Source organism: Oryx dammah, unplaced genomic scaffold (assembly GCF_014754425.2).
Source record: "Oryx dammah isolate SB20612 unplaced genomic scaffold, SCBI_Odam_1.1 HiC_scaffold_8, whole genome shotgun sequence".
Lineage (NCBI taxonomy): Eukaryota > Metazoa > Chordata > Mammalia > Artiodactyla > Bovidae > Oryx > Oryx dammah.
In genome coordinates this window covers 53,616,689-53,643,150 of record NW_024070192.1, presented here as the reverse complement: position 1 = coordinate 53,643,150, position 26,462 = coordinate 53,616,689, and the positions used below count along the sequence as shown (strand labels likewise).

Below are 26,462 nucleotides of genomic sequence, written 5' to 3'. Positions count from 1 at the left end.
CTGACGGTGACCTCGGGCAGGCTTCTGTGTGTCAGCTCTGTAAGACAGGCAGTGTGGCCCCTACCATGAAGACTGCTGGAATTAGGGCTTGCGGAGGGTTTTACCAGGCCGAACATAGCACATTCTATCATCGTGAGAGGTCCTTTCTGTCGTTGCAGTCGTCATCACTGTCATTATTCTTAGAATCATTATATTGAACAAAGATGTAATCCTAAGGTAAGGCGGTCCTGGCCAGATGACAGGCAGTGAGAGGCAGGTGTGCAGACCTGGGCAGGTCTGGGACCCAAGTCTCCAGGGCAGCAGGGGGTGAGGTGGGTACTCTTGATGCTCCAACCGGCAGGGGGTCCTGACAGGATGAGGGCACACAGCCTGCAGAGCAGAAGGGGACCCCCAGATAGGGTTTTCTAGGTCCCAGGGAAGCGGACTCAGACGTTTCCACTGACTCATCCTTTGGGGAGGTTACAAAAACCCCACTTCTAAGGTCAGAGCCTGGTGTGATCTCAAGCCTGCCTCCTCCCATTGGGGCACACTTGGGGAGTTAACCCCCAGAACAGGGGCCTCTGAGTGGGAGTGGCCGGCGGGCCAGAGATCAGGAGAGTCCTGGGTTGGCCTCTCGGACCTGGGGCTGCAGTTATGGGTCAGGGGATCCGTGGAGGCCCCAGGCCGGGGTGGGCGCTGACCCTGGCAGGGTGCTGCGGAGACCCAGGACGTTGCCTCCCTCCAGCTCCCCTCACCGCCAGCCTGAGGACTGAGCTCCACTGAGAACCAGCCTCAACATGAGGGGGAGGGAGAGGAGGGGTGGGTGGAATTAACTGGGCTTCTGTGTTCACTATCCTATTTGTAGCGTCGTCCTCACTCGTAAGCTAATTTTAGCTATCCATTCTGCTTCTGTTACCATTTATAAAATGAGAATGTCAAATGCAATATTAAACAAGCAGGATGAAGGCAAAAAAAACAACAACAACAGGAAATGCCAGAGAGGCACTTAATAAATGAATCTTGTGTTTACGCTGGAGAGGGAGCAGTCCTCCCCCCACCCCCAACCCCCAGCCCATCACGCATGCGCGCGCCCCCATCCGCACACGCTGTTTGTGTACCAGCTCTGTTCACGCGAGCAGAGGGCGCTCTGTGTCGAGGGAGGTGGGGGCGGCGGGGAGGGCCGCGGTGGTTGGGTGGGAAATGTTCGTCGCTCTTTGTGCAGAAGTAATTTTTCCTGCAGGGAGGTGGCGTCCCGTTGCCTGAGTTCTGGCTCCTTTGCCCTTGATGTGTCCTCTGGGGAGGTCACTGATGGGGGGCGGGGGGGCGCGGAGCAGCTTCTCGGTGTCTCGGTGCCCAGGGCCTGCGGCTCATCCGTGCGCGCTGGCCCCGCCTTCCTGCACACGCCACCCATGGGTGCAGGGGAGGGCCCGCAGCCTCCGGAGGAGGCCGCTCCCTTCCTTGGATCGTGCTCACCTGCTCTGCCCGGCTTCCCAGGGACGCGTGAGCCGACGCTCAAGCCACGCTTTGCTTTTCTTCTCTTGGATTGAGAAATGAAGCTGGGCCCAGCCCCAGTCTCTGGCAGAGCACCGCCCCCCCCACACACACACACACCGACGAGGATAAACACCCAGCTTGTGGCAGAATTGGGGCACCTGCTGGAGGCTGAGGTTTCTTTTCACTTTGAAATGCCCTTGCAGGTTCCCAGAAATGAAAAGAACAGCTGCTGCTGCCACCATCAGCTTTTCTCCCAAACAGTGCCGCCTGGGAGGCTGCCTTGGCCCACCTTGCTGATGAGAGCGGGAGGGCGGGCCTACCTGGCCAGCAGGTCGGGGAGGTCGGCAGTGGCCAACCGAGGACTCCCGCAGGCCAGGGGGCGGGCGGTCACTTTCTCTTTTCCCTCCCTGCTCGGCAGGCTTTGGGATTTTCATTTTAAGCAGAGGTGTGAGCTGGCTTTGTCGCCTTGAAGGGCTCACACCTAGGCTCCGTGTGGAGGACAGTCAGGTGTGAGCCAGCGCCAGCTCCTGCAGGATTAGCCGGTTTAATTTCTCAGCTCCCTGCAGCCCTGTGGCGTAGGCACTGTTCCTCTGCTCCACAGATGAGAAAATCGAGGCACAGAAAAGTCAGACAGCTGGTCCCAGCTCAGAGCCGGTCATGGAACAGCCAACGAAGCCAGAACTCTTGGGCTCTGGGCTAGACCTCAGGATGAGGCCACCCACCCCCTAGATCTGGGCGAGGCGGCGGCTCTGGTGGACATTGGGGCCGGTGTCTCTGGGCAGAGTTAGAGACCAGTTCCTCTCCGCTCCTTGGCCAGACACTGAGACCCAGCGAGCGAGAGCAGCCTCCTGAAGTCATCTGTGTTCATGCCCAGCCCTACTTGCCAAGTATGGGGTGCTGATTGCACTGGTTTATGACCACCTTCACTTCGCCGTCGCTGATTTTAATAAAGCACTGAGCAGAGGAAACAGTGGGTGAAATTAGTCTTGAAGTGCTGAGGAATTAATTCTGGGGCCAGGATCGGGGATGGCTTTGGGGACAGAATAACTTCTGAATGGGCCTCGAGGGCTAGACAGAGGGAGGCAGGAAAGGGCTGGAGGTGGGGACAAGTGTTTTGAATCAGGGGACCTAGGACTGAATCCTGGCTGTGCCGTTACGTGGCTTTGTGACGTTGGACAGATTCTTCCTCAAAGCCTGTTTCCTTTTCTACTGTAACCATGGGGTGGTTGTTCAGTTGCTAAGTCACATCCGACTCTTTGTGACCCCATGGACTGCAGAATGCCAGGCTTCCCTATCCTTCACCGTCTTCCAGAGTTTACTCAAACTCACGTGCATTGAGTCGGTGATGCCATCCAACCATCTCATCCTCTGTCACCCCCTTCTCCTTCTGCCTTCAATCTTTCCCAGCATCAGGGTTTTCTGATGAGTTGGGGCTCTTCGCATGAGGTGGCCAAAGTATTGGAGCTTCAGTATCGGTCCTTGCAATGAATATTCAGGGTTGATTTTCCTTTAGGGTGGACTGGTTACCATGGGGTGAGTCAAGCCAACTAGTAGATGCAATGGGGAGTTGATTCATGATTAGTTGAGAACAGTGAGCTTTTGCAGAGGACATCTGTGCACCAGGTACTGTTCTTTGTGTGTTACATATATGTATTATATATGTTCACACAAGCACACACACAAGGATGTTGTGACCGTGCCTCGAATATGGGAAGTGCTCAGGAAACTAAATGTCCCTTCCTGCCCAGACTAAACCCACTGGCGGGAGAGGGGACGTCAGAATTCTGCATCCTGCGGGACTCTCCGTGCTCCCTGAGGGGCTCTGGGCCACTCAGAGCAAGTGTGTGTCCTTTGAAGGTAGATGCTTCTGCTGGCCTCCTTCACCTCCCAGGCTGGCATTTCTATTTCAGTTTGAGCAGTAACACCCACCGCCTTAAAGCCCATCGAGGGGAGGGAGTTTGCCTTGCAGTAGGACAAGTCATCCGTACAAGTGGACCCTCTGGTGCCCATCTGCAAGGGCAGTGCCTGGTGGAGATGTCAGGCAGTGAGAAAGGGCGGCGAGTGCGTGCAGACCTCCCTTCCACTCACCCTGGCTGGTCACCCAGCTGAGGGTCCTCCCGTGTTTGCAGAGGGCAGAAGAGCTGGCTCTGTCAAGGTCGGGTGCAGCAGGATGGCTAGACGCCCTGCCCCGCTGGAGTCCAGGCCTGGGTCTCCCCAGGGCAGCCACCAGTGCTTCCAGGGTGCGTGTCTGCAGCCAGGCCCTCAGCCAGCAGCTGCCCCGAAGCTGAGAGCAATGGCTGAAAGGGGGCCTGTGTCTTCATCTGCCGTGACCATGCATTCTCCAGCACATTCCATGCTCTTAAGGCTGGTTCCGGGCACCAGGCCTGAGGCGGGATGGGGGACTTGGCTCTCTTCCAAGGAGCTCACCCAGGCTTTGTCTTGCTCTGCGGGTTCCTGAAGGCCAGAGCCCCATGAGGGCCCCCCTTCTGGCGTGTTTGGAGCAGCTTGTGACTGGCGGACATAGCGTGAGAAAGCAGCGGGCGGGAACAGAAGGCTGAGCCAGGGTCGCCGTGATGGGCGCCGTATGGGGCTTCGGGAGGCAGCTCAGCCGTCCTGCCTCACTGGAAACACGGGGGAGCCGCCTGCTTGAGCTGGGACCCCAGAATGCTTATACCTGAGGGTCTTCGGCCCTTCCACTCAGAGTGGAAGGCGGTGTCCTCGTGGGGCTTCAGAGGCGTAGGGCCAGCCCGGAGCCCACGGAGCCCGGCTGGGGAGCGGGTGCGGCTTGTTGCCCATGGCCAGGCATCTTTTGCGGGGAGCTCCGCAGAAGGATGGTGCCTGCGGCAGAAGCCACCAGCCGTCCCCCGGCCGCCCCGAGAGGCCCGCCCACTACTGTGGCCCTCCCCTGCCCTCCCGCCAGCCTGACGGCCCAGGTCAGTCTCTGCGCAGCCGTGGACCTTCATCCTTTGAAGTCGACCCCTCTGTCCCTGGAGGATAAGTCCTTGCTTACGTGACCCTTGTGGGGGAGGAAGCGGAGCTGCAGACACTGGCCCCTTCAGGCCGCACAGAGCGCCCTTGTGATGCGGGGAGAGCCAAGGCCGTGGGCACAGGGCTGGGTTTCCCCAGGCTGAGGCCCAGCCCTGGGGCACGTGCTGACTGGGGCCGTTTGTGTAGAGACGGCGGGAGGACAAACGCCGTTTCACGTCTCAGGCCTGGGTGTCCTCCTCGGGCCGCCCGTCTCTGCCAGAAGGTGCCTGGTGGGAGCTGGCCTCCGTGCGGGCTGCGGGCCCGTGGGGCGCGGGCGGCCACTGAGACTGGCCGCAGGAAAGCCGTCCCCGCTGCAGTCCTGGCGCTGTCTCCAAAGTCAGTGCTAAGTCGCGCCCCCCGCCTGCCCATCCCCCAAGAGAGGGTGGCACAGGGCCTGCTGCCCTGGTTGGGCCAGGACGCCAGGCGGGCCTGGGCTCAAACCCAGTCTCCCCACTCATGGTTCTGCAGCGCCGGCGCCGCATGTGACGTCCTGGGCCTCAGCTTCCTGCTGTGCGCTGTCCGTACGCAGTACAGGGATCGTTGGGTCCACTGGCAGAACAGGAACATGGAAGGCAGTTGGATACAAGTATGTCCTGAGGTTGCTAATCGCACTGTACTCACATAAGAAAATATCTTTATGTTCAGGAAATGCAAAGTGTAATGTATGCAGCTTACTCTCAGATGGTTCAGGGAAAAATACATGGTTAGCGACAAAGAGTGTGCAAATGACAAAGCAGAAGGCATGAAGCATTCACAACAGATGACTGATAAAGGGTGTGAAAGTGAAAGTCACTCGGTCGTGTCCAGCTCTTTGCGACCCCATGGACTATATACAGTCCATGGAATTCTCCAAGCCAGAGTACTGGAGCGGGTAGCTATTCCCTTCTCCAGGGAATCTTCCCAACCCAGGGATCGAACTCAGGTCTCCCACCTTGCAGGCAGATTCTTTACCAGCTGAGCCACTAGGGAAGCCCAAGAATACTGGAGTGGGTAGCCTAACCCTTCTCCAGCGGATCTTCCCAACCCAGGAGTCGAACTGGGGTCTCCTGCACTGCAGGCGGATTATTTACCAGCTGAGCTATCGGAAAAGGGTGTGCAGTGTCCTTTGAGCTGTCCTTTTGAAATTGTTTCAAAGTAGAGCATTAGAAACATTAGACCTTCTCGCTGAGCTGCTTTGGATCCGATGGGCAGAGGCAGAGGCACCCCGCACAGCGAGCAGCCCGTGCAGAGGGTTGGAGACCACGCATCAGGCTCGCAGGGCTCTGATTCGCCCTCTGGACGGATGGCCGCCTCAGCTGTCCTGTCTTTGAAGACGGGCTTCCTTCTGAGCCCATCGCCGCCGGGCTGCAGAAAAGCCACACCCTCTCCTGCAAGGCGAGTTGGCCAAGCACAGCGGCATGTTTGGAACTCTAAAGCAGACTCTTGAAGCTCCGGGGGTTGGCACATGGCTGGCGTCTGGATCCTGGTGTGGGCTTACTTGCTGGCTTGGCCAGCCGTGAAAGTTGAAACGGGAGGCCTCGTCTTCCTGGCGTGAGCAGTCGGTCACAGGTGGCCTCCAAGGCTTCCTGCGAGCACAGACCCACCTGGAATCCCCCGCGCCACCTCCTGCCGCATCCCCAGGCACCGTTGTCTAGCCGCCAGCTGAAGCAGCAGCAGTGCCAGCGATGGTGAGAAGCCGCGGAGGTGGGGTCTGAGCTGTTGATTTGGGGAGACCCAAGCCTTGGAGGTGTTCCTTCCTCAGACGGGACCGCCTCCCCAGGCCTGCCCAAGAGCGAGCACTTAGGGTGGATGGTGGGAGCATTTACCATCAACGAGGGACTCTTACCCAGAGGGATGGCGCTGAAGGAGCTGGAGATCTGATCCCCAGGAGAACCACTCCCATTTTGCTTCTGTTTACCCGGAGAGCCAGACAGGCATCTCCAGGGCTGCCCTGGGAGGGGAACTTCTGTGCCCTGCCTTGGGCCCCGTGGTGAAGGCAGCCCTTGGTGCCCACTGCCCCCAGGCAGTCAGTCGCCACGGGTCCCACCTGTGTGCTCGCTGCGTGTTGCCCTCCCACACCGGATCCAGGCTGGCCCAGTGTAACCAGTAGCAGGCCGTAGAAGTAGCTGTGACACCCAAGGCAGGCTTGTGGGAAGCTGGGCGGCTTCTGCCATGGTCCCTTGGGATGCTCATGGTTTTCGGACACTCTCTCTTGGGTCTCTGCCTCCATGCTGGGGAGAAGCCTGCGTGCCCCGGAGAAGCCATGATGAACAGTGCCTGCCAAAGCAGTGTCCACTGCCTGCCGTGAGAGGGAGAAGGGCCTCTTGGCCCTCCCCCCGAGGCAGGCTTCCTCTGGCTGCCGCCCCAGCCACCGTCTGACCACAACTACACGGTTGACCACAAGCAGTAGCCCCACTGGGCCCAGTTCTCACTCAGAAGCCCAGGAAGGAAGATAAATTAGTGCTTGGAGCCACCAAGTGTGGGGGGAGTTGGTCGCACGGCAGTTGGAAACTGGGACAGCCTGCGGCCAGGTGACCACGTGCACGGAGCTGCAGAGATGGGCAGGGTTCCCCCGTTGGGCTTCTGACTTCAGTGCTCAAGCCACGTTCTCTGGTCTGCCCAGGACCCCGTGGGGAAATAGTGGTGATGGGTTGACTCAAATGTCCGCCAATTCAAGAAACTCTGGAGGCCGACAGGCCCAGAAGTGACAAGGTTGAGCAATGAGTGTTGGCCTGTGTTGGGAGAACAGCACAGTCAGGACCTACTCCTTTCGAAGACCGACGGACAGTGGCCAGGGCATTGCCTTATACACATCATGTGTCTCTGCACCCCTTCCACCTGGCGCTCACTGGGCACACCGCACCCCTCAGCTGTGGCATTAAGCAGTTGCATCTCCTTGACCCTAAGGGGCATACAAGTCAGTCCCTGCTCTCGAAGGAACCAGGAAGTAGAGGCCGACCCTGATCCTTGCCCTGAACACTCAATCTGGTGGGAGACATGAGGCTTCTGCCAGTCTGGTGGGCGAAGGACAGAGTGGCATCCTCAGCAAGCCCCTGGCCCACTGCAAGGACACAGGATCCATGATCTATGCCCCTTTCCCCTTCTGTGTGCTCCCTCCATCCCAGATCATCAGAGGAGATGGGGTGGGGGTCAGGCCCCCTGGCCCTACAGAACCCTTCGAGAAGCTCTCAGTGCCAGCTGAGCCAGGCCAGGCCTGGCGATGGCTGCCTGTCCTGTCACTCAGGTCCCCGGGAGCCCTCCCCGTTGACACGGCAGGCGGCAGGGGGTTGACAGAACCCAGGCAGCCAGTGCTGCCCGAGACGGCAGCAGACGAGGCAGAGCAGAGCCCAGCGGAGCTGCCAGCCCCGTTCAGCAAGGGGAAGAGTAGGTGGGTCTGTTGAACATACTCCCATTACAGTCAGTTAACCTTTATGTTTCCCAAGTGAAAACTGTATAAACCTGAAATTTCGTTGATCAGGTTGCCTGGAAACAGGCAGCAGATTTTCATAAGACAGTGCAGTAGACTGTCACCGATAGGACTATTAGAAAGCGAGCTGCTTAGCGTGTTATTCCCGAGCCCGGTGTTGGCATCATGTAATTATTTGTCTGCCTCTGCACAGCACACCTATCTCCCCAGGCCTAGGCAGGCACTTCCAGATGTGGCTTCTCAGCCTGCCTCTGAGGCCCACGGGTGAGACCTGGACTCCAGGAGCACAGCGTCAACCCTGGGCTTTGGAGAGGCATCTGAAAGACCCGATTCTCGTGCATTTTATTTCCTACAAATCACCCCACCCCGCTTGCAAGAGTAATGCTCAAAGCAAAAAAAAAAAAGTGGGAAAATAAGGAATAATGGCAGCATGTACAAGGGAAGGACTTCCCTGGTAGTCCAGTGGTGAAGAATTCGCCCTCCAGTGCAGGGATGCGGGTTTGATTCTTGGTCTGGGAGCTAAGATTCCACACGCTGCAAGACAGCTAAACTCATACACCATGATGAAAGATCCTGTGTGCCGCCACTGAGACCCAGTGCCACCAGTAAATTAATAATCTCTTTTAATTTCTTTTAAAGAATGCACAATGGAAATAAAGCACAAAGTCACTCAAGATGAATTTGGTGTGATTTGTTTTTTAGTATTTTTCCCATATGTGATATATACACTTGCTTATTTTCCACTGTCACTTGCTTTTTTCCCCCACCTCTTGCAGTTCAGGAGCGCAACCATCCTGGTTCACCCAGGACTGAGAGTTTTCCAGTACCAGTGTGTATTCCTATCAGCCTGCTTCTCCGTCTCTGCATAGCTTTCAGTCAGCTTGGGTGAGCCAAACTCAGCCTGACTTCTCCGTTCTTGGAGTGTTTGTATTTCCTTTTTTAAAAAAAAATTATAATTAATGCTTGTGGTGAATAGCCTCACCCCTGTGGGGTAAATCCCTATACGTAGGATTACTGGCCACAGGATGTGTGCACTTAGGAATTTTACTATTCATCAGGTTGCCCTCCAGAAAAGTAGTTGCCAGTTTCCACCCCTATTCCCCATACTCTCAGGGACTCTGACATCAAATAATCCTTTCATCACAGTCAGTCTGGTTGGCGAAAGATAATGTCTCATTCAGGAATGTATGCTTCTTTATTGGACTTTTGTGAATTGCCTGTTCATGTCCCTTACCCATCTCTCTTTGGGGATGCTCATTCCTCTTAATCTAGAAAAAAACTTTGTATTAAACATATCAGTCATGAATGTTGACTCATTTTGTCCATCTTTTAAAAACGTGTGGTTATTACTCTTTGAAGAGCAATAGTAATACTTATTATCCAGCATTTTTGAAGAAAGAGGAGTTAATGTTTTAGGTAATTAAAGCTTCCCCTAGCCTTAAGCACAAAACTATTTTTTAACTGAAATATTTGGAATGAGAAATCTCTAAAATGGATAACCCGTGTAGGTCCTTTTTAAAACAAAGTACATCACACACGATTTTAACTTTTTCTTCATCTCTCAGTTGTGCCGTGAGCAATAGTAATTGTCTGTGTGGTAGTGACCCCTCAGCAGCTGTTGAGCAATGTGAAGTTTTGGCTCCTATGCCATATGGCCCCAGACTGCCTTTTAGCGAAAGATACCTGAGTCTTGTCTTTTCTGCATCACCATCAGGCTGGCGTGCTGTCCATTTTGGGAGCTTTAAGCACCCCTGCCTTGCCCTACAACATTCCGTCTTCATCAGCAATGGGACTGATTACCTTCTAGCAGTGCTTGTTAAGTCTGCCTGTAAACTGAAAGCACATAAGCGCTGAGCAAGGGCCTAAAGAACACTAGTGAAATAACGGTGTAGGAGCTTCAGCAGGCAACAGCTTCACTTCCTTCCTGGGGTTTGCCTTACGTACCATTAAGGTTGCTAAATAAATGACTGCTGGGTGTGAGCAGAATAGGATTAAGAAGTTTTGGAGGCAGAGCAGGAAACAGAAAGGAAAGATTAGCAACCACTTGAAGACATAGCTGCAAAGTAAATCCGTGTTTAATCTTATTACTTCCGTGGGAGTGTGCTGGGGCAGGCTTTAAGGAGATGATGGCATCGCTGACCTAGAAATTTTAAAAATCCAACTTCCTAGCCCTCACCTACTGGGATATGGCTTATAAGTGGGTTTCACAAGCCTTTGGATGCTTGGTTTTCTCATCTATGATATGAAGCTAAGACAACTTCAGTTCAGTCACTCAGTCATGTCTGACTCTTTGCAAACCCCTGGACCGCAGCATACCAGGCTTCCTTGTCCATCACCAACTCTCAGAGCTTACTCAAACTCATGTCCATTGAGTCGGTGATGCCATCCAGCCATCTCATCCTCTGTCGTCCCCTTTTCCTCCCACCTTCAATCTTTCCCAGCATCAGGGTCTTTTCCAATGAGTCAGTTCTTCATATCAGGTGACCAAAGTATTGGAGTTTCAGCTTCAGCATCAGTCTTTCCAATTAATATTCAGGACTGATCTCCTTTAGGATGGACTGGTTGGATCTCCTCGCAGTCCCAGGGACTCTCAAGAGTCTTCTCCAACACCACAGTTCAAGAGCATCAATTCTTCTGTGCTCAGCTTTCTTCACAGTCCAACTCTCACATCCATACATGACTACTGGGAAAACCAAAGCCTTGACTAGACAGACCTTTGTTGGCAAAGTAATGTTTCTGCTTCTTAATATGCTGTCTAGGTTGGTCTTAACTAGCCAGTCTATTTAGTGAGAGACAGGATCAGATGGCCTGATATGAAGAGTGACTGACCTGATAGAGCCTGAGAGAAATGTATAAGCGTGTAAAGGGCTGCATAATCACGATGGATTATTACTGTTGCTGTTGTTACTATTCACAGATGCATCCAGCAGCCATTGCCAGTCTCCTTACCTCTCCTGCCTTCTGCACAGGTTTCAATCGGAGCTCCAACCCACGCCTGTGCCTCTTCAGCTGACGTCCTGGCCGCCCCTCCAAACCCAGTCTCATCCTTGTAGGTTTTTCTTTAAAGCAGGATTTGTACAAGTGGTGTGTTTTCTTCAATATTTGTTTTGCAGGCCATTTACTCGGCATGGCTATTTTTACAGTGAGTAAGGAGCGAGGCTAAAAATAACTTAGCTGGTAACCAGATCAGTTCTGCGTTTGACATTTACATGGAATTCATTTGCATCTCATTTGTTCGCCTTTCTGTTTAACAGGTAGAATGTAAGAAAGCTCAGCCGAAGGAAGTCATGTTCCCACCTGGGACGAGAGGCCGGGCCCGGGGATTGCCTTACACCATGGACGCGTTCATGCTCGGCATGGGGATGCTGGGTGAGTCTGGGCCAGGGCCTGGGAACCGGGTCACCCTCCAGCTGGGCAAGCTGCTTCATCTGTCCAAGCATCAGCTTCCCCATCTATCTATGAGGATGATAATCCCTCTTGCAAGACAGTTGTGACCACCAAATTAGCAGAAATATATAGATGCCTGACTCATCGGAGATGCTTGATATTATGCTTTCCCCTTTCCATTCCCTTTTTCAAAAGGAGGAAAAGTTACTTTCTTTGCTTCAGGCTTCTCCACTGACATGGCGCTCTTAAACACCTAAGGACTCCTGGCTGACTTAAACTTATGTGGACTGAGGCTGCATTGTCTAGAACTTGGAAGAGGAGGGGATATGGCAAGGGTGGGAGATAATCCTGTCTGTTTAAATGATTAACATTTTTCTCTTGGGATATCAAAATTTGCATTTAAATGGATGTCTTAAATAACCTGTTTTATTCTTTATTTGCAAAAAAAAAAAAAAAGATGAAAGACCAAGTGTGTTTGTTCTGACGAAAAATGATCTCTCCTGGCCTTTAGAGAAATTGAGTTGCACATTATGCCCCTTCCTTAAAGGTATCGCTGTCCGTCCTCTGTAGATAATTGAAAATCTTGCCGCTTAAATGGCATGAAAGATGGAGAAAGCAGTGGAGAAGCGTAATGGTGTGGTTCGCAACAATAATTAGAAATTTCAAGGCGAGAGAACGGTATTTTAGTGCAAGTTATTGTGTGTTGGGAAAATACTAATTAAATGGGATAAATGGTAGTTAATGGTGAAATTCCATTCAGGCACACAGCCTGTCTAGTTTTAATGGGTTTCATTTGGTTTGGCTAAGAGTCTCTCTTCTATATTGTTTGATAAGCTCTTTGTGTATTTTCAGATTTGCTGGTGTTTAAATCACTCCTCGCTCAGTTTTAAATCTATAAAACTTTTCTCGGCTTTATAAATTCTTAAAAATAATTGTATCTATTTGTCTGTGGAAATAACAGAAGCACGTAAAGTTATTTTGTGGAACTTTAAAAAGTAGAATGAGAATTCTCAAAATGGCTGAGATGCTAATTCTTAAATTAACTTTTTAACTTTAACAGAGTTTCAGGGAAAATACCTATTGTAATTCTTTAAAAGTTGGCCAAATGGTTCTAACACTTATGTGGAAGTTGAAACACATGACAATAAATAAAAAATTTTTTAAAAGAGAAATGAGAAAAAAATAGAGTTTGACCATATATCAGAACATAGTATAAAACTACAATAATTAAAATAGTGTGGCATATAGGAAGGCGCCTGTTGGTAGAAAAAGTTAAAGAGCCTAAACTAAATGTATTTCTATTTACAAGTTTAATTATTATAAAGAAATGAATTTTTTTTTAATTGGTGATAATTATTTCCTGGTTGACTACAAGACATTCATGTAGCCCTTGCTGTAAAAGATAATTTTTATATGGCCTTTACCTTATGTTTTATACCAAAAGAAACCCCAAATGGATTAATTGCTTTGAATTTTAAAATCAAATCTTAAAAAAGAGTTGAGCCCATTACCACCTGCTGGCTCTCAGATTCTTGAAGTTTTAAATGTTGAATATAAAGTCTCTAGGGCATCAAATCAGAGAAGGCAATGGCACCCCACTCCAGTACTCTTGCCTGGAAAATCCCATGGATGGAGGAGCCTGGTAGGCTAAGAGGGGTCCATGGGGTCACTAAGAGTCAGGCACGACTGAGCGACTTCACCTTCACTTTTCACTTTCATGCATTGGAGAAGGAAATGGCAACGCACTCCAGTATTCTTGCCTGGAGACTCCCAGGGACAGAGGAGCCTACTGGGCTGCCGTTTATGGGGTCACACAGAGTTGGACACGACTGAAGTGACCTAGCATAGCATAGGGCATCAAATGGGGAGAGTTTTGGGGTCCAGGTCTTCAGGAAGTGCCCCCACCTTTCTGCCTCTCCCTTAGTACCCTTTATATGCTAGGAAGAGTAAGCTGGTTTTCTTCCTGGGGAGGCAGAGGTATGAAGAGACGTAAACTCATTCACATCAGCTGACGAAGAGCTGAGTGCAGCTCAGTTGTGCCCTCCACAGATCCCAAGCAAGGTCTCAGGGTTCCAGAGTCCAGAGGTTTCCTAACGGGCACCCAGGCAGGGGCCTCGCTGGCTGCAGGAGGCATTCAACAGCAAGCAGTCCTGGAGGCCCTCTGCCTACCTGGCCCAGGGCCAGCCTGGGGCAGCAGAGCTTAACAGGGCAGCTGTGGGCCCTGCCCTCATGGAGCAGAGAGAGGTGACATTTATCAGCATCACACAGGTGTGGGATTACTCGTGATAGAGTCGTGAGGTGCTTCACAGGCACATGAGGACGAACGGAAACCAGTCGCAGGAATCAGGGAACACCTCCCATGCTAGGGAGGTGACCTCTCAGCTAGGATGCGAGGCAGGAACAAGCCAAGGGCAATGCAGACCAGGTAGCTGGAATGTGAGGGTCCTAGTGTGGAACCCCAAGGGCCAGCAAGCCTGCTGGTGGGCCAGGTCCAGGCAGTATGTGTGGCCAGGGGCCTTGGCCACAGCTGGTAGGGGGCAGACCCGAGTGGGCCACGCTTCTCCGACACTTAGCTCCTGCTCGCTGAGGGGTGGGAACGTGATAAATGCCAAGTGTTTGCTCATCTGCCCCAACTGTGTTCTCTCACTTTCCAAACTGACTTCTCTGAGCTGCAGTGAAGAGGTAGTGATGGTTAGTTTCAGACGTCCTTGTGGTTGAGGCTGTTGGTTCTTGAGGCATCCCGCCCCCAGCTCACCCCATCACCCCAACCCGTGCTGCTTAAGGGCTGGCCTTCTGCCCACATGGCCGTGGTCAAGGCTCCCACCAGGGAATGCCCCACGCCCCAGCCAGGCCCCCTCGGATCTCAGAGGCTCGCCTTCTCCACCACGCAGGCAGAGAGCTCTCTGAGTGAACTGCTGGTGTGGGTCCAGCATCCACCATGGGAGGCTGTGTGGACCCTGGGGAAGGGCTCGGGACTCTGAAATCCGGGGATGTACGCTTCTCTCCTGGTCAGTGTGTGACGTGGGAAGGGACAGCCCCGCCACCCTGCAGTTACCCCTCCATCGGGAGGTGGGAGCCCACACTTCAGGGGGTGTTGAGGATCAATGAAACCATACCATGCCTAGCCAGTGCTGCGTTGCATCAAATTCAAGTATACACATCGTATACTATTTAGAAAGAAAGAATTTATGCTTAACCAAACCCCACTGAGAGAGGATGCCCACTTTCGGGATGTTAAGATGTTTGAAACAAAAGAAGTGTGTTTTCCAATCAACAAAACACAGTAATATATACTCAACCTGGGAGCAATTATTAGTAACATACTGGGGAGCCCTGGGCAAATTACCATCCAGGTAGGTGCCTGACGCCCTTCCACTTGGGACCCCTTCCTGCCAGTGACCAAGAGCATCGCTCGACCTGCCCCTGTGTGTGACTTGTGCCCTGGCTCCTGCACCCTCATCCTCGGATCAGACCCCCCAGTCAGAGGAGTTGGATTGTCTTAGAATTTCTGTCTCCCAAGGAGATCCATGCACTGGACTCCAAGCCTCCTCGCCCCCGGCTCTCCCGAATCCCCCAGCTACTATGTTGAGGCTGTCCAGATGCCTGCAGAGATGGGGCATCCTGAGAGGTCCCCATGTGTGCCCCCAGTCAGGAACCAGCTCAGCAGAGGTGGGAATCAGACCAGCACCCAGGAAACAAGCCCACAGTCTACAGTCTAGTCGGCCTGTTGCCCCCCACCCCCAGCTGGGCTGGGGTCTCTGCCAGGTCTTTTCTGATGTGCTCACCAGGATCTTCCCAGGACTGCACTCCATTTCGCCTGCGGGTGCAGCTGGGCACCCTGAGCCCCTGGACTGATGGGCGAGGAGGATGCCATCTGCTGCACTGTGGCTGAAGCCCTTGCTTTTTCCCTCTCTAAAGGGATGGCATCACCGGAGTCTAATCCTTTGGCAGGATGGCCTGACCTGACCCCGTCAGTCACCTAGGTCCCCAACTCTATGGTGCATTGGCCTCCATATCAGTCTTAGAATCACCATCATCGCCACCACCACCAATTTGGTTAATGAGCTTGGCTCACGCAGAAACACTTCCATTCAAGTTTGTTAAGGAGATGAGGTTCCCGTGATTAAAATTTTTATTGTTGAAAGGATAGAAAATTAAGTAACACTGGTAGGGGTTTTTAGAGTTGAGCTGATAAACCGATAAAGCTTTTAAATCCATTCACTCAACAAGTATCTGTTGAGTACCTGCTAAGTGCCAGGCATTGTTCTAGATGCTGAGGAGACAGCAGAGAAAGACGTCTCTGGTATCAGGGAGCTGACATTCTAGTGAGACAGCAGTCACCCTCATCTATAAATGATTTGGAAACCATGGAACTAATTTTTAAATGCCCTTTAAGATTTTCTCCATACTTTGGAGATCTCATCAGAGGGAGACTGATGAGGGTATTGCTGCGCAGTTATTCTTTCTTGATCTCTCTTGATGTGGCGGCCAACCTTCTTGGGAAGAAACCTACAGCTGCTTTGGTTTTTGGTTTTCATAGCCTTTGACAGAATCAGCCCAATGGGAACTCCTTGAAGAAAGCGTAGGAGAGACGCAGTCATCATTCCCTGCCTTTGAGACGGCCAAACCCCAAATCAAGCACAACACCCCTAGGAAAGGTATTTTTGCAGCCCTCGGACTTTGTTCTCTGCCTTGCCCACCCAGTGCATTAGAATCTCTGGTTTTTCTTAAATGAAGGTAGACTCAGTAAAAGCAAACATGATTATTGTTGCTGTATCTGATTCCTCTTGGCCTTCTCTGCTTTGAGACACATAACCCTACCGCTTCTATCTTGCCCTCGCTGGGCACACACTACGTAACATGTTTGATACTAGAAGTAGAGAAATACCTCATTGCTGAGGCTTTGTAAAAAAGCTTCGCCTCACGGGCCCAGAAGTAGAGAGGCACTGTTGACCGGCTGCAGAAAGCCAGGGGCATTCTGAACAACGCTGTGAAATCCTGACCCAGTGCCCCCCGACATTAAGCCCCTCAGAAATGAAAGCCAAAAAATTTTTTATTTTTTTTTTTTGGTCTGGAAGGGGCAAGGAGCTGTAATCTGCTGGCATTCACTAATCAAAAGGAGATTGGCTGGAACATACAGCCACATGCCTAGACTCATTTGTAATTTCAACTGGGATTTGTCTTTCCCCAAATATCTGTTGAGGTCATACCCAAAAGGAGGTCTCCATTTGTTCAGCTGTTTTCTGGTAAACAGAGGAAACTCAAAGTTCAGCGCTTTGTTTTCCTTCTGAAGCAGCACAGTGCACAGAACTTTCCGCAATAGTGGAAAAACTCTGTATCTGCACCTCCCGAGATGGTAGCTACATGTGCCTATTGTGTATTTAAGGTGGGGCTGAAGAACTGACTTTTTAAAATATAGTTTAAATTAGATTAAATTTTAATGGGCTAGCACAAGTCTGGAGGAGCCCCTGCGACTCCAGGTGACTGTGTTGGCCCTGGTCCTTGTAGACGGTGGCCTGGGAAGGGCTCTCGGCACTGGGTATTTCGTCTGTATGCAGACCTCATGGAGCCGCCCTGGTGCCCGAGGCAACACTGTGCACACCGCCAGCAGATTGTCCCTCACTGGCAGCTCCCTGGATAAACAGCCCTTGTCTCTTGTCTCTTTCAAGTCGGGCACCTCGGTGGAGCAGTTTTCTGTGACTTTGAGTTAGCTGAGTCACAGAGGCGGGAAGAGAATTTGTCATATGCCTCTCTAAAATACAGACACCTTTTAGGGTTGGAGCAAATGTCTAGAGCCACAGTTCTGAGAATTCTTCCAGCATCGCTCAAATGATCGGACTGGCAAATTCAAAATCTCTTTTTGGTTTCTGATTCCCCACCCCCCACACACAATGGAAAGCCTGTCTGCATGAAAGGTGGTCATCCAGGCAGAAGGTTTGGTTTTTAGTGACAAGAGATAATTACTGTGGGATTGATCAGGCATCCAGAGTACTGGAGCAAATAAATTGTGCAGTGGCCAGTGCGGGAGGGGCCTGGCTCCTAATGGAAGTGGTGGCTGGGTCATCTCACTCTAATGTGGCTTGACGGAGCGTCTGCATGGGGCTGCTGTAATGTGCTATTGATATGCAGCCAGCCAATTTCCCCCGTGTGGCCGGGGCTGTGAGCCGCTGGAGCAGAGCTGGGCTGCACAGCAGTAAATGAAGAGGAAAATTGAAGTAATGTTGTATTATAAATTTATGATTTCATCTGCTTGACCCAGAGGATGTTCAGCGATGGGGGGTGGAGATAAGATCCCCCACTCAGGCAGATGCCAAATTCTCATCTTTGTTGTATAGGAGACAATTTTGACATGTCCGGGAAGATTGGGGTGAGGCCACAGATTGGGGTGAACTTGACCATTTTTTCGTCCTTCCTGTGCCAGGGAGAAAGCAGGCACAACAGCTTTGTACTGGTGACCCGAATCAGGGAGGGACGGGGCGTTCACCACCCTCCACCCCACCTACCCTGAGGGAGTCTCAGCGGTGACACATAGGCTTGTAACTTGCGTCATGTTAACACTGAAATATGTAAGACCCAGTGCTAAAGTTAGAGGCAGAGGAGACATTTTTCACAAAGAAAACCCCTCAGCAGTGGTGATTTGGCTGTTTGCATATAAGCCATTTATCAATATTGTTGAAATAATGGCAAGAAATCTAGTGCTGAAAGATCTGATTTGATAGCAAGTGATTAATTTGGAGGAGACTTGGGCAGACCACCCGTGAAATAGATACCAAGGAAGGAGCCAGTGTGTGTGTCCACTCGAGGCACCCAAGTCCCCATCTGTGTCACCCTTTCCCCGTTGGGTGCCAGAGCTCAGCAGACTCACTGGGGTCTGCTCCTCTGTAGTCAGGGCAAAGCTGCCAGGTCACCCTGGCTGGTCTGGGCAGCCGGCTGCCAACCAGGAACCAGGTGCTGGGAGAATAAGCTCATGGGGAAAGAGCAAGCAACAAGACCCTTTTGGGGTATAAACAGGTTTTGGTTGATTGGATGGTGAGTTGCGATGGCAGATTTGGAAAGGCTCTAGCCAAAGCAAAGGAAAGGAGCCACCACTGGTTTCTGTTGAGAATTGGGGTCTCTGGTGAGAATTAGTGCTGCAGGGGTCCTGCAAAGGTCCCTACAGATGGCATGACTCAGTCACCCAGAGGAAAGGGGGTCACCCCCCCTGGCATGGCCCTGGGCCAGAGGCAGGCCTGGAGAACCCGCCTCCTGATGTGCAGTCCAGTAAGCTTCTGTCCTGGCTCTTGACAGGTCCTCTGGTCAAGGTAGAAGCTGTGACTCCAATAAGCAGAGAAGTGAGGAAGGGTGGGGCCCACTTCTGAACCTCCAAGGGGCTTTCCTGGTGGCTCGGCGATAAAGAATCCACCTGTAATACAGGAGATGCAAGTCCGATCCCTGGGTCAAGAAGATCCCCTGGAGGAGGGCATGGCAACCCACTCGGGTATTCTTGTCTGGAGAATCCCATGGACAGAGGAGCCTGGCAGGCTATAGTCCACTGGGTTGCAAAGAGTTGGAGATGACTGAAGCGGCTTAGCACGCACACATGAGGCATAAGAGCACTCAGAGCAGGCAGCAGGAAGACCTGCAAACTCTAAACTCATGTTGAGGCTCCCAAGCTGGAATTTCGTGAATGGTCCTGGTCTTCAGCCATCATCTACAGGGGCAGCAAATGCTTGTAACTTGTGAGAAGCCACCTTAAAGGCAGATGATGTGCCCCCAGAGCCTGTGTCTAGGGTATTTACGTTGCTGTCTGGAGCCACGGGGATACATGTGGAAACCTGTCACTATCATCCTTACGGCTGGAGGGAGTGGAGACTGTCCTAAACCCGCCCATCAGACCAGCTTTCTACCAGCATTTTGGTGACAAAGCAACAGAAATAACTCTGCTGTCAGCAGTAAAGGAGATTATTGGAAGGGGCTTGGGCAATGCACAGAACTGCCAGGAAGGCTGGGGAACAGGAAGGAACTGGGGAGCTAGGCGGTCAGCCACAGTCTAACCAAGGGACAGCCCAGGAATGATGCAGTCAGGGGGCAGCTGCTGGTATCAGTGGACCCTGGGCTCTGTGTGCTGCTGACATGAGAACAGATTCTGAACTGCCTTCCTTCTCTGCCCCCCTGACCCCTGGGGCAGACTTCCACTGGCCCAGCCCAGGTTCACAGTCTGTCCCAGCTGCCAGGCTCAGCAAGAGCAGGAGGGAGGCCTTTCGAGACTCAAACACAGAGAAGGGGTTTCAGGTGCCAAGCAGCCAAAACCACCACGGACGTCTGGCTCAGAGGCCAGAACACAAGTCGGGCAGGTGGTGGTGGTCGTCGTCGTCGACTAGGTGGGAGGGTGACCAGGGTGGTATTTTAAGAGTGTGAAGGGACTGAAATTCTACATTGAGCAGAGGGAGACGGAGGGGCCTGGCTGGCTGGAATGGGGTAGCCATGGGTGTCTGACGTTCAGGGTTACCCCCAGCCGTCTTTGTATCCTGAATCGAGAGGCTAGGACACGGAGAGAGGCACAGTGAAGGGTAGGGAGCTGAAGTGGCATCTCCTGGGGGGCTGGTAACAGACTGAAGACCACATGAGCCCCAGAACTTGCATTGGTTACCGCTGCACCCCAGGCACAGCCCAGCAGCGGTTTCCATAGGCACCCCTCATTTAGCCACCACTCCCGGGCACCCACTGAGACGGGCGCCTGGAAGGACCAGCTTGCTGGGAAATGCCGGCGAGGCTTCGCGTTGATGCCCTGGTGCACGTTTACAGCCAGGAGCTCCCCGTTCTCCCAGGGCCTTGGGAAGACGCAGTGGCGTCTCCCTGCCTGACACGGCCGGATCCCCGCGTCTCCTGGGCCGTATCTCACTGGGCCCACTGTTTATCCAGAAGCACGGGGTCAACCCTGAGTTTGCCCTCAGACTGTAAACCCCACCCTCAGTCACTTATGCTCTGTCCGTGGTGCTGGCTCTGCCGCCTCAAGGAGGCATTACAAGAACTTTAATCTCCTACTGTCAATAGCTTTAAGGGAAAGTATATTCAGGGTAAGCTCTGCAAATGTCAGCACCAGTAGCGGGCCCAGGGTCTGGGGCTAACGCATGGCATTTACTCTGCAGGTTCAAGAAAGTGTGTGGGCTTTAGGGGTCGCGGGTCAGGTCCGCGAGCTAGCAGCTCGCTCCCGGAGACAGGCAGTGGCGGGAGCGGACTCCGGGGAGCTAGGGAGCGCGGTGGGGCGGGGCGGGAGAAAGTGGTCGTCGGGTGGACCTCGGCGTTTAGGCGTGGCGGAGCGGAAGAGTTTGGCTTTTCTTGCGCGCCTTTGAAAACTGCGCCTGCTTTTGAGCTCAGGGGTCCGTCTGGAGCCGAGCTCGCCGACCTGAGCAGTGTGGGCGACGTGGGAAACGCGCTCGACTCGCGCCCCGCGCCCGGAACCGCCCCTGCCCCAACCCCGAGTGCCCGTAGCTACGCGGGTGCTGATCATGAGCGCCCGCCTGGGACCCGTGCCCCAGCCGCCGGCCCCGCGGGACGAACCGGTGTTCGCGCAGCTCAAGCCCGTGCTGGGCGCCGCGAGCCCGGCCCGCGACGCGGCGCTCTTCCCCGGCGAAGAGCTGAAGCACCTGCACCGCCACCCACAGGCGCAGCCCCCGCCGCCGCCCGCAGCGGGCCTGCGGCTGCCCGCCGAGGAGCTGGTCCAGACAAGATGAGAAATGGAGAAGTACCTGATACCTCAGCTTCCTCCAGTCTCTAGAATTCCAGAATAAAAAGTGTAGACGAGACAGTGCCTCAGTCGTAGACCAGTTCTTCACTGACTGTGAAGGCTTGCCTTACAGTATCAACATGAACGTCTTCCTCCCTGACATCACTCACCTGAGAACTGGCCTCTACAAATCCCAGAGACCCTGTGTAACACACATCAAGACAGAACCTCTTACCATTTTCAGCCATCAGAGTGAGACGACAGCCCCTCCTCCGGCCCCAACACAGGCCCTCCCCGAGTTCACCAGCTCCCACCAGACCGCAGCTCCAGAGGTGAACAATATTTTCATCAGACAAGAACTTCCTACACCAGACCTTCATCTCTCTGTCCCTCCCCAGCAGGGCCATCTGTACCAGCTCCTGAATACACCAGATCTAGATATGCCCAGTTCTACCAAGCAGACAGCAGTAATGGACACTCCTAATGTTTCAGTGTCGGCTGCCGTGGCGGGCCTTAACACTCACACCTCCTCCGTCCCGCCGACCGCCATGAAGCAATTCCAGAGCATGCCCCCTTGCACATACACCATGCCAAGTCAGTTTCTTCCCCAGCACGCCACTTACTTACCCCCCGTCACCACCAAGCTCAGAGCCTGGAAGTCCAGATAGACAAGCAGAGATGCTTCAGAATTTAACCCCACCTCCACCCTGTGCTGCTACCATTGCTTCTAAACTGGCAATTCATAACCCAAATTTACCTGCCGCCCTGCCAGTTACTTCACAAAACATCCAGCCTGTCAGATACAATAGAAGGAGTAACCGCGATTTGGAGAAACGGTGCATCCACTACAACGATTACCCAGGCTGCACAAAAGTTTATACAAAGTCTTCTCATTTAAAAGCTCACCTGAGGACTCATACTGAATGTATACTGTTTTAGACGAAGAAGGCAATGGCACCCCACTCCAGTACTCTTGCCTGGAAAATCCCATGGATGGAGGAGCCTGGCGGGCTACAGTCCGTGCGGTCACTAAGAGTTGGACATGACTGAGTGGTTTCACTTTCACTTTTCACTTTCATGCATTGGAGAAGGAAATGGCAACCCACTCCAGTGTTCTTGCCTGGAGAATCCCAGGGACAAGGGAGCCTGGTGGGCTGCTGTCTGTGGGATCGCACAGAGTCAGACATGACTGAAGCGACTTAGCAGCAGTAGCTGCTGCCCAAATAGGGTCTCATCACCAGCAGGCTGATGGCGGTGCCCCAGCCATGGGCAACGGGTGACCCAGGCCCTGGCTAAAGACCTCCCACTGGGGACAGTCACTTTGTGGAGGAAAATAACTCCCACTGTTTCTCATTCCCACCCGCCTCGGGCTCCTCCCAACCAGAGGCGGCTGCACTCACTGACATGGTCTTTCTCTCTGTGTTCAAGGCTACCCCAACTTTGTGGCAACCTATGGCCGCGGCTACCCTGGATTTGCTCCTAGCTATGGCTATCAGTTCCCAGGTGAGTGGCTTTGTCTCCTGGGGCTTTGGGGACACGGGAGGTGGACTGCATGGCGGGGGCGGGCGGTGCTAAAGAGAACCAGCTCATACTTGGGTCCATTCACAGACCAGCCTACAGATCTAACTGGGTCAGAATGCAGCTTCTGATTAACTGAAGTGTTTCATGGGTGCCAGGTCACAGAAAATGACTTGTAGGCGCGGGGAGAACTGATCAGGAGCCCTCCGTCCGCTCCTCCTCCCTTTTCTGGAGCCCCTTCCTAGTTCTCTCTCCATGGGGAAGGAACTGAACTCTGGGCCCAAGGTTTCCTGCAGCCCTCTGGCTCCCAGCACCCGCGTGCCTTGCTATCTGGATCCCGTCATCCTTCCCCCTCCCCTCCTCCGGCTCTGATCTCCTTCTGACGTGTGTGTGGGGTGTGCTCTCGGGTGTGGATCCCTTCTCCATCCTGAGGGGTGTTGGGGTGGTGGGAGGGGTGGTTAGAGTCTCCCTCCCCTCTGCGTGGGCATCAGAGATTCAAGGCAGAGCCCCTGGTGTTGCCCACTCACATGCCCAGGCTGCCCAGCTCACATATAGCCAGGGAGGCCTGGGACCCTCACCTGGGGGGCCAAGGACCCTGTAGGGAAGGGGGACGCTGCTGAAGGAAGCAATGTTTTATGGGGCTTGCTTCTCCCTAGAGGGGGCCAGCCAGCCTTTCTCAGACCTGGAGAAGAGCAAGAATGTGTTGGGGTGCTTGGGGTGTTTGTGTTCTAAGGACAGCTGGAGTTCTAGAGAAGATGTTAGGAGCAGAGTTCTTTCCCCTTAGGTTCTGTGCTGTGGGAGGAGGCTCTAGAGAGCTAGACCTCCACTCCTGGTTGATCATCCTGCCAGACCCGGAGGCCTGAGCTACAGGGAGGCCAGGGGGGCGGGATGTGGCCCTGTGGGGGTGGCGTTCTAAAGGCAGTGGAGATGGGGGCTCATGGTGGGCGAGGGCCTCAGTCCCACCTATGCTCGGGCTGAGCTTCAGAAGGGGAGGGCTGTGATGGGGAGGTAAGGAGGCATTGGGACCCTGGGAGCCATGCCCTCCAGGGGACAGGTCCTCACCCAGCCACAGAAGCCCTTGTCCTGGCTGCCCAAGGCCACAGGCAGGTCATCCAGGGTCCTCCCTTTTGTCTTCCGTAATTGAGGGACTTGGGCTAGATGGTCTCTGGGTCTGATTGGAAGGGGAAGGCGGAGGCGAACAGCAAACCCAAGAGCAGAGGTTCTGGTGGCGGGAGTGAGTGCGGGGGCTTCCCCACAAGCCTGTCCCCCTGGCAGGGTGGCCTCCCCACCAGGGCAGGGCCATCTCCCCACCAGGGCAGGGCCCTCGGCAGGAGTCCCCAGCTGCCCCGAGGGGGACCCCCACACCCCTGCTCATCTGCACGTGGCAGCTCCAGTGGTCACAGGCCTGTCCAAGCAGGACGCAAGGCATCCCAAGCCGGGAAGCTGGGCACAGTCTGCACCTCCCCGGGATTTCCCCTGAAGCCTGGAGATGTAGAAACCCTGTGCAGGGGGGTCACCACCAGCAAAGGTCAGGGCTTGGATTGGGACCTAGGTAGCCTGGGTCATAGCTGCCATACTCCATTCTCTTTCTAGCATCCCTCCGTCCAGTACAATCAATCACACCAGCCACGTGAAGCTTCTAAAATTTAAATTAAGTAAAATGAAAATTCAGTTCATCAACCACACTAACCACATTTCATTTACTCAGCAGGCTAGTAGCTACTGTCTGTGCAGAATATAGAGCATCTAATGGGTGGTACGTCACTGTTCTTTCTCAGCCTAACGATGGGCAGAGGCAGGTGTTTCTTAACACTGACTGCCTCCTCTCCACCTGAGCTGGCGCTCTCCGTGAATCCCCCTCTCATCTGCCGCTGTCCCTGCTCCACCTGTGTGATCTGGGCTTGCCGCACACCCTTCTGGCCTCACAGTTGGTGTTAAACGCCTGCCTCTGCCCACCGTTAGGCTTCCATGAAAATAAGAGATGTGCCCATCAAGAGGGCTAGACATTTCGGGTAATTATTAGAGTGGGGAGCAGTTCTCTTCCAGAAACAATGAGTGATGGTCCACCCCTGGGGATGTGGCTCCTTCCCATGCCCGGATGTCCACTGTGTGGTCCTGCCCCGCCCTCCTGGATTGACATGTGGGCTGGAATTCTTATGATCCTGATTAGGGTCTCCCATTTCCTCTCTTTTTTCCCCTCTGATTTCAGTTCAGTCTGTTAATTTCTGTTCTTTTTTCACTTTGCAGACTATTGGCAGTTTCACAAGACACAGTTTTTATCAGCTAGCTCTTAAGAGAGGCGTGACAGATTGGGGTTTGCTCCCATCGCTGGAGAGAGGACAGGGTCCCGGCCCGGGCCACCCGGCTGCCACTGGTGCCCGCTGAGCACTGTCTCAGCTGCCTGTTTGCACAAACGTTCTTTTTCTCCTTTGTGATTCTTGGGAAGGACTCACATCCCAGTGCTTCACTTGGTTTTTTAAAGTCAGCTTTGTCCCCCAGTTCCCTCCCAGTTTGCTTTTTGTCCGCACTGGGAGTTCCTCCCCACTGAGGCCACTTCTCACCCTCCCAGTGCAGCAGGCCAGAGGGGAGCTTCTCACAAGCGGTGTGGAGCTTCCTCACGGGAATCCAGGGAGAAGGCATCAGCTTACTTTAAACAATCACCAAGTAGGCTTATTGGGGCATTTAATGGGTGGGCTGTTCAGTGCTGGCCCACAGGGGTGGAGGATTTGTGACCTGTCCACTGTATCCTGTGGTGGACAGTTCCAGAAGTGAACACACACGCACACTATTCTGTAAACACTAACATGAACAGTGTAATCTGAAGAAAAATTGTATCGGCATATCTGGGTGTCTTTGTCTTCTGGAGCCAGCCCCTCTGTGGTTGTTGCTATAATAAGGCACACTTATCTCTGGGAAGGGGGCTGTGGAGGCACCCTGGTGCGGCCTCACCTTAGGCCCTGTGGGCACCGTCCACTCTGGGCCCTCTTTCCCAGCACCTCTGTCCCCACCAGGCTGCCCACTGGCCTTGCTTTCCCTGCTGGCCTCAAGGGCCTCCTAGCCCACTGGGGTCAGAGGGGATGGGTATAGAGGGCTCACCCTGATCAGGTCAGGACCCCAAAGGGCTTCCTTTCCCCGTGATCCTGATCACACACTTCCCCACTCTCTCCGTTTAATGAGCTACGGCTCAGTTGACCCCTCAGGAATCACCCCTTGTTCACCCTCAGGTTTGTGAGAAGTGACCCACAGGCGTCTGTCAGATGCATTTGATGTAAGCACAGCCATCTGTCTGAATGTCAGTGTCCCTGGTGACTCAGTGGTAAAGAACCCACCCGCCAATGCAGGAGACGTGGGTTCGACCCCTGGTTTGGAAAGATCCCCTGGAGAAGGCAATGGCAACCCACTCCAGTATTCTTGCCTGGAGAATCCCATGGACAGAGGAGCCTGGCGGGCCCCATGGGGTTGTGAAGAGTCAGACACAACTTAGCAACAAACATGCACACACATCCTTTAGACCCAACGTGTGCAGTTTGGCTCATCTCATTAAAGATGCTTGATGTCATCATTGGTTAATTTCCTTTTATTTTCCCGCAGACTTTTTCATAGATGCTATTTTTCCAAATCTGTATGGCTTTTTTTCCCCTGTTTGTTCTGTTCTGCTGTGAATTGCTTTGGTGAACTTGTGCTAGTATACTTAGCTCACAGACATTCGAGCCGTTGTGAATTTTCTTCATCTCCGTAAATAGATCATCTGTGCTTCTCCCTAATGACGTTTTATTTTTACCCCCATAAGCAACTGAGGTAGAAAAATAAAATTTTACCATGGATGTGCTGTGTGCTGCTGTGTCTCAGCCTCACAGCACCCTGTTTGCACTCCGGGGGAGGCGAATGCACTAAATAACCAGCACCAGTGACAGACAGCCTGGTGCGGTTTCTGAAAGCAGGTGC

At 53.2% G+C, this 26,462-nt stretch overlaps 1 protein-coding gene and 1 pseudogene across 1 annotated transcript in view; both read left to right on the top strand.

Annotated features, from left to right (window-relative positions):
• Window positions 1–26,462, top strand: part of MSI2 (musashi RNA binding protein 2) — a 402,350-nt gene that overhangs the window by 332,209 nt on the left and 43,679 nt on the right. The window contains exons 6-7 of the mRNA XM_040244274.1: window positions 11,161–11,275; window positions 22,428–22,502. Coding sequence (XP_040100208.1) covers window positions 11,161–11,275; window positions 22,428–22,502 — 190 coding nt within the window. The remainder of the gene's footprint in view (window positions 1–11,160; window positions 11,276–22,427; window positions 22,503–26,462) is intronic.
• Window positions 20,404–21,997, top strand: LOC120866528 (annotated as a pseudogene).